Source organism: Bufo bufo, chromosome 2 (genome assembly GCF_905171765.1).
Source record: "Bufo bufo chromosome 2, aBufBuf1.1, whole genome shotgun sequence".
In the NCBI taxonomy this organism is placed as follows: Eukaryota; Metazoa; Chordata; class Amphibia; order Anura; family Bufonidae; genus Bufo; species Bufo bufo.
The window spans coordinates 445,100,178-445,112,801 of record NC_053390.1 but is presented as its reverse complement, the minus strand read 5'-3'; the positions used below and the strand labels follow the sequence as shown (position 1 = coordinate 445,112,801).

General features: G+C 41.6%; 1 protein-coding gene across 1 annotated transcript; it reads left to right on the top strand.

Moving 5' to 3' along the window:
- The first annotated feature begins 2,004 nt into the window (after positions 1–2,004).
- On the top strand, positions 2,005–12,584 carry ODF3L2 (outer dense fiber of sperm tails 3 like 2). The gene is made up of 5 exons (XM_040420398.1): positions 2,005–2,173; positions 2,376–2,450; positions 4,749–4,859; positions 5,043–5,156; positions 12,089–12,584. The coding sequence occupies exons 2-5, from the start codon at positions 2,432–2,434 to the stop codon at positions 12,571–12,573; spliced, it is 729 nt and encodes a 242-aa protein (XP_040276332.1). The 5' UTR covers positions 2,005–2,173; positions 2,376–2,431; the 3' UTR covers positions 12,574–12,584.
- Positions 12,585–12,624: the final 40 nt, after the last annotated feature.

Genomic DNA, 12,624 nt, shown 5'->3' with positions numbered 1-12,624 from the left:
ACAGCTATTGAATGTGTATGGCCAGCTTTAGTATATCTGTATCTACTGTCTAAATCTAGATCTACTATCTAGTATCTACTGCTCTACAAGACGAAAAAAAGTAAACCTGCATTTATAAATTAGTGTAAAAACTATTAAAAAAGGGATCACTTTAACTCCTTCTCCACTACCACCATACATGTACAGTGGAAGTCGGGTCTTTAAAGATGGTACCCTCTTGCCATACCCGCCAGGTTTCTGCTGTTTAAAACAGCACACATCCAGGGCTAAAGTCTCTGATCATCGAAAAGGCGCAGCACGAAGGCTTTTGCTTCTGTAATTCCTATGAAGCCCTGCAGATGGCAGGGCTCCATAAGAACATAGCGAATCTGAAATGAACTGCAATAGCAATTTATTACAATATATAGGAGAATATAATTTCTTCTTTGAAGTCACCTAGGGTGACATAATTATTTTTTTCAAAAACATAGAAAAATAGAAAAATATAAATCACCCCCTTTCCTCAAAATTGAAATAAAAATAAACAATAAAAAATAAACCTAATATGCATTGCCGTATCCCAAAATGCCCAAACTATAAAAATATAAGCGTATTTATCCTGTATGGTGAAAGCTGTAATGGAAAAAAAATCTAAATCATAATGGCCAATTCACAATTTTTTATCACTTCACCTCCCCAAAATATTTAATAAAATGAAAGTCATATGTACTCCAAAATAGTATAAAAACGAAATTACAATAAACTAACACTAAAATATAATACACAGATAGCCCTGCAAAAAATTAGCCCCCATACAGCTTTGTTGAAGTAACTATAAAATTATGGGGGTCAGAATGTGGCAATGAAAAAAAAAGATTAACCTTTTTCAAAGTTTTTATTTTTAAGTATTAAAGCACAAGAAAAACTATACAAAGGTGGTATCGCTGTAACCGTACTGACCTGAATAATGAACGAAACAGGTCAGATTTACCACATAGGGAACGCCTTAAAAACAAAGACCATAAAACTGTGGCTTTGTTCTAATTCCACCCCATTTGGATTTTTTTTCCAGCTTCTCACTACATTGTATGCAATATTAAAGGGAACCTGTCAGCGGCCAAAGCCATCCCAAACCGCCAGCAGTACCTTCAAGTAGCCGGCAGTGAGTTTCTAATGATGATTTTCTTACTACATTCAGATGAGGCAGAAGTATGAAAAACGTTCTTTTATCCTCCCTCCGCACTATTTTCCAGTCAGGCTTGAAGTCAAGGGGGCAGCCGCCTCCTTGCTTCAAGTCACGGTAATCGCGCCCCCTCCCCTGTCCCTTCTCCTGTGACTGATGGCCGGCTGTTCAGGAAAGCCAGCCGGCTGTCAGGCATAGGCGCGTTCAGTCACAGCGAAGGGGCAGGGAATGGGGCGCGGTTACCTTGACTTGAAGCAAGGAGGCCGCTGCCCGCTTGACTTTAAGCCTGACTGGAAAATAGCGCGGATGGAGGATGAAAGAACGTTTTTCATACTTCTGCCTCATCTTAATGCAGTAAGAAAATCATCATTAGAAACTCACTGCCGGCTACTTGAAGGTATGCTGGCGGTTTGGGATGGCTTTTGCCGCTGACTGGTTCCCTTTAAATGCTGACATTAGAAAGTACAACTTGTATTCCAAAAAACAAGCCGTCATGGATCCAGGAAGGTAGGGAGTAAAAAACAGAAACGCAAAATTGGAAAATCCTCTAGGGCTGAAAGGGTTAGAGAGCAATGCACAATGTTACAGGTAAGTGATTAAGTACATAAGTAGTTAAATAAGCATGAGCAAGAGTCATAATGGAGCCGGTCTTGCACCAGTGACTTGGAACCTGAGTGAGTGGGGCTGATGGGTAATTTGGGAGGGGGAGATGAGACAGCAATGGGATAAGCTTACACTTATTAGAACATCCTCAGGTCACATTACCATGCTGTGACCTGCAGTGTAGCCCAGGGACATCCATGACAAGACATCTTTGCTGATTCAAAACTAGTGTTGGGGTACTGTATGTGATTAATATTGAGGTGACATCCTTTAATCTCATTGATTCCATCAGTTTTGTAACATATATTATTTATAGTATACATTTTTTACGGATCTAACGGAGTGAGGAGCAAAAGATGGGAGAGCATAGAGAAAGGAAAACTCCAATGATTGCAGCGAAGGAGACTGGTAAGAAGTACTGGTATTACTATTTACTACCTCACCATTAGCATCTCCTGCTGTAACCCCAACCTGTGGCTCTCTATATCTGTTGTGCATGTCCTGTTACCCTTTCATCATTTTCACTTTAAAATTTTGTGATAACGCGTTCCATCCCATTTACGGTATCTTCTCGTCCAGTCTGTGTAATCTTGTCTTTTATTGCTCTCAGCTCTTCCGTAGATGCATCTTCTATTTACCATGGAGTGATCTGTAACTAAAGCTGCAATGCATGGTGCATTAAACTGTAAGAAACAAGCAGATCTATGTTTTCTTTAGACTCAAGGGTACGTTCACACTGAATCGTTCCATCTGAAAAATCCACAGTGAAGTCTGTGGCAGAAGTCTGAGGCTGACTACAGTGTGGATTTCTCATTACCGTTAGTTGCTGGTGTGAACGTACCCTAATAGATGATACTGGTTTATGTGATGCTGCATTAATTAGTGGAAATGTTGAGGTTGTAATGAGACATATGTCATTCTGAATGACAGAGATGATGTAACTCGCTGTGTTACGCTGTTTGCGTGCCGTTCATTCACTGCTATGTATGGGAGTTACAGAAACGGCCAGAGCACAGCTTTCTCAGATGTGTCCATAACTTTGGTCGTTGCTTACGAGGGTTATTCTAATATTAGACTTGGAAAGAATAACCTTTAAAGTGTCATAACTACATTGATTGGTAGCCTTCCAAGTGCTGAGATCCCATTAGTCTCCCCGCTACTGAACATGGGCTCAGTAGAAATGTTATGAGCTCACCTCCAGTCCATCTCAATCATCTACAAGAAACAGCACTTTGAATGTTTCCAACTTCTCATTTTAGCAATCGGTGGGGGTCCCAGCAATCAGACCCCCACCGATCAAAACCTTTGATATGTTGCTTTAGCAAAAGTTTTTTATTTTACTTCAGTATAGGTATATACATGTATGTGTCATCAGAGTAGGTAAGTGTAATCAGAGCCACAACTGATCATACCTAAAAGAGGTAACCATAGAATAAGAAATTAAATGTCTGCTAAATTGTCTACTATTTTACAGCAGGGTCCCCCTATGATAATCTTATAACAAGGTGGCTGTTGCATGGAACCACAGGAGCATTACACAATTTCACTGAGATCAGTGTTCTGTCTGTGTAATGCATGGATGGGTCCTCCAGAGGGAGTTTTGCACTTTGTAGCTGCCCCTGTTCTGGCTAACAGATCATGCCCCATTAAAGGAACATTAGTTACATAGTTAATACAGTTGAAAAAAGACAAACGTCGATCAAGTTCAAACCTGAAAATAAATGATAAAAGTAAACAGAGAGATAATTTAATTTTTTTTTATATGATCCTGACATAAACAGTTTGTAGAAATTCTTCAGAGAACACAGGCGTTAGAGGGGTTGGCCCATCTTGCACTTTGGTGGCATATCGTTAGGATATGCCACCAATGTCCGATAGGTGCAGGTCCTACCTCTGGGAACTGCAACTATCTCTAGAACTGGGCCCCAGCTATTTTTATGACTCCCATAGAAGTGAATGGAGGGTGGCCGCACTTTGGGAGTCCCATTCTTAGAGACAGGTGCAAATTCTACCTCTGGAAACTGCACCTATCAGACATTGGTGGCGTATCCCAGCAATATGCCACCAAAGTATGAGATGGCCCAACCCCTGAGATTTTGATACTGATGACCTATCCTCAGGATAGGTCATCAGTATCTGATCTGTGGGAGTCCTACACCAGGGACCCTGCCGATCACCAGTTTAAGAAAGGCAGCGGCGCTTCTGTGCCTTCTTTCTGCTTTTTCTAGGCCAGAGACATCACGTTCATCGTTCACGTGACCTAGGAGCAGCTCAGCACCATTTAAGTGAAAGGGGCTGAGCTGCGATACTAAGTACAGCCACTATACAATGTATGGTGCTGTGAGAAGGCAGCGGCGCTCACAGGAGTGCCACTGCCTTCTCAAAACAGCTGATCCTTTCGGGTCCCGGGTGTTGGACCCCACCGATCAGATATTGATGACCTTTCCTGAGGATAGGTTTTCAGTATAAAAATCCTGGCAAACCCATTTAATTTTCTGCTGATAAGTTCCATCTTTGGCTGGACTGATGGAGGGGGTGGGGCTGAATGCTTCTTTTATAATATGGCAGACATGGCCAACAAGGAGGCTCCTGCTCCAGCCAGCTGTCTTACTGTTTGTCACAGACAGTGAGGGGAGGAGGTGGACGTGGATCTCCTGGGACATACAGATTTATTTATACATTTTTGGAATATTATTTATTTATATAATTGGAATATGAGATGAAATTGTATAATAGAATAATAGAAAAGGAGAAGATAAAGGAGGGAAGTGCTGGGACCTTGTTTTATGTTTTTTTTTTTTTTTTTACATTTTGAAATACATTTATGAAAATGCTTGGTCTAAACCAGACAACCCCATAAATACCTCATCTCTTTGCACTTTGTTTTTTGACTGAACACCGTCTACACGCATACTACACTGAATGTTTAGGGAAATAAAGGTTATATCCACAATAACTGACTCTTCCACCTTCACACCCTTAGGTCCCGGTCCTGGACGGTACAACCTGCCCCCTACAGTAGGGTTTGTTGGCCACGACTATACTAAATACTCCAGTCCAGCATATTCTTTCCATGGACGCACAAGTCACTCTGGTAAGCAAGATTACTAACTTTGACACAGGATCCTATGTACCTCTTAAATATTTGATCTTTATTACCTTATCATGTTACATTCTGTGCTTTCAGATGTTATCATCTGACAATCTGTTAATTCTTTCTCTTTATTTCCCTCCATTTTTCTTCTGTCTGGTCTCCTTTTTTGTCTTTCTTCTGTAGCTCATCTCAGCGATTGTAGTCCAGGACCTCAGTATTATGTGGAGCCAAGCCTAACGCGTTTTGGCCGGAGTGCTGGTCCTGCTTACTCCATGCTGGCACGTGGCAAATCAGCAGGTAGGTACTAACAACATTAGGGTAGGGTGCACATGTAATTAAAACTTTAAGACGTGTCCCAGATGGTTAATGTTTTATGTATATAAGCATATCCTGGATTTCTACCACTGTCTATTATGGGGGATGGATGGCATCACTAGCAGTAAAATACGGTGTGCACTTTTAACATTATTATAAAAAACCTTATAATTTTGGTACATAAAACCAGGCTATTCCCATATATGTTTTTTATTCTGAGATGTCACATTTTGAAAGTGCCTAAAATAACAGCTTTGAGTGACATCTTGAGACACTTGAGCACAAAGTGGAAGGTGCTCTTTTGGATGAAGAACTGGTGAAGACACTAGATTTAGTAGATTTTTTTTGATTTGCTTAAAAATAGGGTGGGGCTTAGCAGCAAGGGGTGTGGTGACACAGCAAAAGGGGCGTTACCTGCAATGTGCCGAAGTGAGCCAAAATTCTGTTTAAAAAAAAAATAGACACCTTTATTATATACCCATATGCATGGAAATTATGTAGTGGAATAAATAGGAACCAATACCTTATTATACTGATCAGTTGTAAGATGGCATACCTGCGCTGTAAAAATTGAGACTGAAGGCGTCCCCTCAACGCGCGTTTTGCGCGTTGGGTATATAATATAGGTGTGGGAGGCTAGTTCCTTCAGGCGACATTTCACAGCCGATACACAGTTATTACTGCTTCCCACATTGTATTCAGTGAATAAGGAACCGCACTTTGGGATCACATAATGGTGGTTTAACCCCATATAGAATAGAAATACATTAATAAAACTAGGTATCATTTACATTTTCCTTAGTATTGTAGGATCATTTTAATTAATATTTATTGACCATCATATATGAGAGATGACGCCATTTATTTGTATCCCTATTGTAATAATTTAATATTTTTTAATTGTGTTCAATAAAATGTGATTCTGGTTAGGTTTTGGGATCAATGACAGTGTGAATTACAACCAGTAGATGGTTTAAAGTTAGACAGTCAGTCTAAATGTGTGCACATTTATAATACAACCTGAGCCCCTGTGACAAATCTGGCTAATTTTAAAGGGAATCTGTAAGCTGTACACTGCGGCTGAGTGATGTCATTTTTATCTTCATATTCACTTGTGTTCTAACGCTGTTCTTCTACAAACCAGCAGTAAAATACATTGAGAGGACTCCTCTTCGAGTCCTCTCCATTATGTGTGTCAGTACAGGAGTCCTCTCAATGTATACTGCAGGTTTGTGGGAGAACATTTTCAGAATGCAAGTCAATATGAAGATAAAAATGACATAACCGCACTCGGCACCATTTACACCAGGGATGCCCAACCTGCGGCCCTCCAGTTGTGGTAAAACTACAACTCCCATCATGCTCGGCTGTAGGCTGATAGCTGTAGGCTTTCCGGGCATGCTGGGAGTTGTAGTTTTGCAACAGCTGGAGGGCTGCAGGTTGAGCATCCCTGATTTACACTATAAAATGCTTACGCTAGTTTGGGGGGGGAGGGGTGTTTTGGAGATGAAAGGTTCCCCTTAAGACTCCCTTGTCCAAGTTTACCCTGTTTAACTAATATTAAATCTGGGCTGTTAAGTGTGCAGTCATTGTCATATTGAAGTAACCAGCTGAAGATGACGTGCTTTGTGACATGATGTGCCATTAGAAGATAGGTAGTCAGTACATGGTCTGCCACATTACTGAGGCGGTGGCCTTTAAATGATGCACAAACGGTATTCCCAAAGAAACTTTTTTAACACCAGTACACCACCACTGCTCTGAGCCATTGACACAAGGCCACATAGATCAATGTGTTCATATGGTTTAGATTCTTTAAACCTGACAATATTTTTTAAGTCTGGGTCAGACTGGATGAGACTGGAATATTCATTCTAAGCCACGGCACAAGGTGGCTGAGGTTATGGAAAGGGCCAAGTGGGCTGTGTTAGGGCTGTTTCCATACATTCCATAGAAGTGAATGGGAGCTACATAAAGCCACCTCTTCACTTTGCATATGACTTGTATTTCATTCTCAGCAATGAATGAGACATAATATACGGTATTAGGGCTTATGCACACGACCGTATGTATTTTGCGGTGCACAAAACACGGATCCGCAAAAAAACTAAACAGATGACATCCGTATCGCATCCGTTTTTTTGCAGATCTATTGTAACAAAGCCTGTCCTCGTCTTCAAAACGGACAAGAATAGGACATTTCTATTTTTTTTGCGGAAAGCACATACGGAAACGGAATGCACACTGAGTCATTTCCGTTTTTTTGCAGACTCATTGAAGTGAATGGTTCCTCATACGGACCTGTAAAAAAAAAAGGGACGAAAATGGAAAAAAAATTGTTCGTGTGCATGAGCCCTTAGGCCTAGTTCACACATCACTGTTTGATTTCCATTAGAACAGGAATAAATCTTTTATTATATGTTATGGGCTCTGCTACTGGCTTGGGATCACAATCATTGATGGAAATGACTGATCAAACACTGACTGTGTGAAAGCGACCTGTGTTAAGTTAAGAATTTTTTCCACTCAAAAACATTGCAATTTTTTTTTCCAATATTGTATAACCTCTTTTCCACTAGAGAGAGCTTTGTTCTCTTTCTTAGGAGATATCTCTTTGCATATCCACTAGAGGGAGACATTGATCCTCAGCTACGACTGCAGGCTTATTTGCTTTCTATTGAAACAGTCATATTGCCTGATTTAGTCACTTATACCATTCCTCTTGTAAATTTGTGGAGCATTATTTAATGGAGAGAGCTAATGTATATACATATTATGTTAATATTAATTACACATGGTATACAACTCACCGATATTGTCTCTTTTGCATGTCCTCCAAGCTTAGTATTGTATCTTGACTACTAATACTCGGCAGGCCCATGTACTTAGACGTGTAAAAGATTAATATTTAAGATCAGGGTCTCCTTTGTTCCAAGAAATTTAAGAGGACCCGTAGCCTCTCCTGACATGTCTGTTTTAGTAAATAATTATATTCCACTAAAACAGGCCAACCGCTCCGTCACTGCTTTGCCACTGCCTGGCCCTGTCATTTAAAGAAGCCAGGGAGGGACTTCCCAAACAGCATTTACACTACGTTTGGCCATACCCTAAGGGCCAGTTCACACAGAGTTCTTTGGCTTGTTTCCGCCTCAGAATCAGCTAAAAAAAATGCCTCAAAACAGCCTCCCATTCATTACAGTGGGAAGCGACACTTGATTTATTTTTTTCCATGTGGAAAAAAGAAGCAGAGTGTCCTGGCTTGGGGCAGAATCCACTCTGAATCTCCTATTGAAATGAAAGGGAAGTGTAAGAAAATCGTTCCATATATGTCCACGTTTTCGATGCTAATAACCACAAGTTGAAAATGCAGTTTTGCATTGAATTAAACAAAAACCTGTTTCAGAAGCGCATCAAAAACTGCATGAAAAACACATTTTCAAAAGCCGTCGAGTGAACATAAAGGTAAGGCCACACAAAGGCAACAACAACTGCAGCATCCTTTTCATATTGGTTGTTAGGCTGCATCATTTTGCTAGTAAAATAATGCAGCCACCTCATCAATTGGAGCAGAGCTCCTCCATGTGGCCTTCCCCTAACCATCTTGTGGTTTATTCCAACAGCGACATTACAGCTGCAGTGAGGATTGCAGGATTTTAAAGTCAAGTGCTTTGCTTATTAAGTAATTTCCTGAATAGCCCTCATGCACACGACCGTGGTTTGGGTCTGCATCCGAGCTGCAGTTTTTGTAGGTTGGATGTGGACCCATTCACTTCAATGTGCTCGCAAAACATGCGGACAGCACTCCGTGTACTTGTATGCTTGCACACGTTCGTTCCGCAGCCCCACATATCCTATTCTTGTCCGTATCACAGACAAGGATAGGACTGCTTTATTGAGGACATTCCATTTGGCAAAATGCCAGACTGGACACGGTCGTGTACATGAGGCCTTATACTGGGTTACTAAATCAAGGAGCTGTTAGGGTAGGTTCACACAGAGGATTTTGACCATGACAAAATTGGCTGTGTATCCCACGGCAGAAGCCGCTGCGCAGTGCTGCTGGTTATGCCGTGAGTTGTCATGCAGACCCGCTGTAGGTTTAGCTCCATTGAATGGAGTTAAACCCTGAGCAGGCTCCCACTGCAGCTTTCTGTGGGGGGTCCATGCGGTAACTGAACCAAGAATATACCTTGGCATGGTCTTGGGAGGTGGTTTTGAAGCTGAAAACTGCACCCAAAATCCTCCATCCGAACATACCGATTTTTTTCATCGATTTTGACATGGACTCTGCACCAAAAACCCATGCATTTTAATGGGGAATTTTTCACTTGCGGTTTTAAAAATCACGTCAAGAATGGACAGCACACTCCTTTTCGTTCATGGTGCGGAATCGAAATCGAAAATAGGAAAATCCAGGAAAAAACAGGAAAAAAAACGCATACAAAAATCTGATAGGGATTCTGCATCGTTTTTTTTTTCAGCACAGAAAAATAGTCATTGTGAACGTATCGTCACACTGCCACACATTGTGGTGATGCTGAACACATTGAAACACTATATGCAATTTTTCCATTTTTTTTCTTCATCTAAAACACACCACCGCCTCAATGTCCATATTTTTTTTTTAAGTCATGGGGGAGACTCATCTGGAATTAGTTTCATGGGAATTGAGGTTGTCCCCATTTCCATGAGGGGAGGAGATTAGGACAAGAGGGTGCTACAAAGAGAGACATAGTGGATCTTTGAACTAAAAACGGTACAACCAAAGGGTCTAAATGAGCAGCTAGTGTATGGCTGTTACATTTTTTCCACTGTACAACTCCTTCCACCATGCCTCCTTGCCTCTCCCTTCTCTCCTCCTGCCTTCTCTCTCCTTGTTCGATTTTTGCATAATGTTTTTCACATATACCTCTTAGGAATTGGGCTTTCATTTCTTTATTTGTCCTTATCAATTTGTTAACCGGATAGTAGGCTGAGAGAAGATGAGGCAATGAGATTTATCTCAACTTATAATAATCACTCTTATCACCTTCTTTAGAGCCCAATTTCCGGAATCACCATCCTAGTTGCCATACGCAGCACACTGGAGCCTACACCATGTGGACATTTATATGGGTATAGGGCTCTTTTTGTACTTTTGGCCTCAGCTAATGACCATTGCTGAGCCCCTTTCTATACATGATGATTTAGCTTGTTGCCAAAGAAACGCGTTGGAACATTTGTTACCTTTTCTCTGGGGTCTCCCTGCTGTTTCCCTGACGAAGCTGGGCAGTCACAAAGCTCTATAGGGATAAGCAGGGATACCTAGTTATTTTAGTAATGGCTCAGTGGGGTCGTCCTTGTTAGGGTGAAAGGACTGCTCCCTGAGCAAAAAGAGTAGCTCATGTCAAGCAGCGACGTCCAGGATCAGAGACCCAGCACCTGGATCAAAGAGACCCCATCTAGGCACCACGAAATGACCATGTGGTAAGACCGTTCTTTATTTTTTGCACCGTGAATCATTGCACAAGTGTGCGTCACTTTTTGTACTTTTTTAATTGATTATGGGCTACTATTTTATCTGCATTTTATATTAAAAGTTAAGTATTCAAGGTCACCCATTGCAACTTGTATGTTATAACGCATTTTTTAAAGCCAGGAACTGATCATAAGTGGAGGACACATATAATGGAAAGACTGAGGGGGGAATGTATTAAATTGAATTTGTCACCATGATCTTGGACTATTATGCAAATGACCTGATATGAGTCCTGTATCCGGAGATAAGTCAAGCGGAAAGGAGCCCAGCACCGCCCTGCGTCCTCCGAATCTCCTCCTTGCTGGCTGACGTCACAGAGCTGTAGCGCCGAAATCTCGCGATGCGCGAGCTAGCGCATGCGTAGTTCGTTCCCTGTGCTGATGGCAGCACAGGGAATGAACATGATGCCGACACTGCGCATGCGCTGGACTCATCTCCGGATACAGGACTCATATCAGGTCATTTGCATATGGATCAAAACGTTTTTTTAACACAATAAAAGCGCAGAGAGCTGTGGGGACTGGGTATTGCAGATGAGCTAGTGGCAATCTAGCAGCCCATGTCCCCAGCTCTATGCACAAAATCCTGGTGACAGGTTCCCTTTAAAGTATATTGTCAGGACTGCTGTTGAAACTAATGAGTCCTGTCCATTATGTTAGCTGACAGCGGGGGAATGGGGGCAGTAGGAAAATAAAAAAAAGCAGAGATCTGGACTCTGCTACTCATGTAATACTACAGATAGTAGACAGGCAGACTGGCGGTACCCTACTAGACCCAGCCCCTCACACCGCACTTGATACACTGCAGAATTCCTAACAATCTTGTCCATGCTAAGGCAGACTCCACTGTGGGGTAGTTTGCTCTGTCACTTCAGTACTTCCCAGCAGAAGGGGGATGAGAGCACTTCAAGTAGTATACTGACTCTCAAGGCATCAGTTGGTCCTTATGTTAGGGTTCCTCTTACTCTCTGACTCCCTGCTTCACTTAAAGGGGCTGGTTTCCTCCTCTGCACTGCACTCTCTCTTTTTAGAGCACTGCAGTATCTTCATTTGTGGTCCAATAGCACTTACTAGTGGATGGAAGGTGCCATTGCAGGTCGTATACCTTATAATGAGCAGGGATGGCGCCTCTTCCTTCTGGTCATGCGGTGCTGGAGTTGCTGTGCTGCTAGGATTCCTAATGAAGGTTCTTTAAGGTGAGTGTGCTTTCCCACCACCTTAAAACACACAACATCAATGATATTTACCTCCATCTTTTTATTGAAATTAAAATGCACACTCATCCAAGCATGCACATTTATATCAATATCTTAGTTTTCTGACATATCTTTTGCTTACAGTTGTAAACCTTGACTTTTTTAACACTAATTCTGTGATCTTTGATGTATGTTTCATAGATAATAAAGAGACAGTTCCAGGTCCTGGAATTTATAGACCTGAGAAATGCATTATTCCAACATATCGGAAGCCACCATCATACTCCATGGGCTCTAGAACGAGATACAGAACCATAGATCAGATACCAGCTCCAAACACATATTCCCTGCCTCCAGTAGTGGGTCCCCGTGTTCCGTTGAAGGCATCTGCACCTGCTTTCAGCCTCTCTGGCAGAATACATCGTGGAGGGCATTCTGAAGATTTGGCTCATACACCTGGTCCAGCTCATTATAAACAAACAAATAATAACCTCTATATGAGAAGAAGTCCTGCATACTCCATGCTTGGGAGGCATCACATTTCAAAAGCAGAATCTGTGGCCCCAGGTCCTGGAGCTCATAGTCCAGAGAAAGTAGCAAATCACAATAACAAAGCACCTGCATACTCAATGGGTATTCGACACTCTGAATATATCACTCCTCTTATAATAGAAGTACCAAACTGACTTTTACCATAGAGCGGATATAAAACTGAAATCAAGATAAATCACATTAAA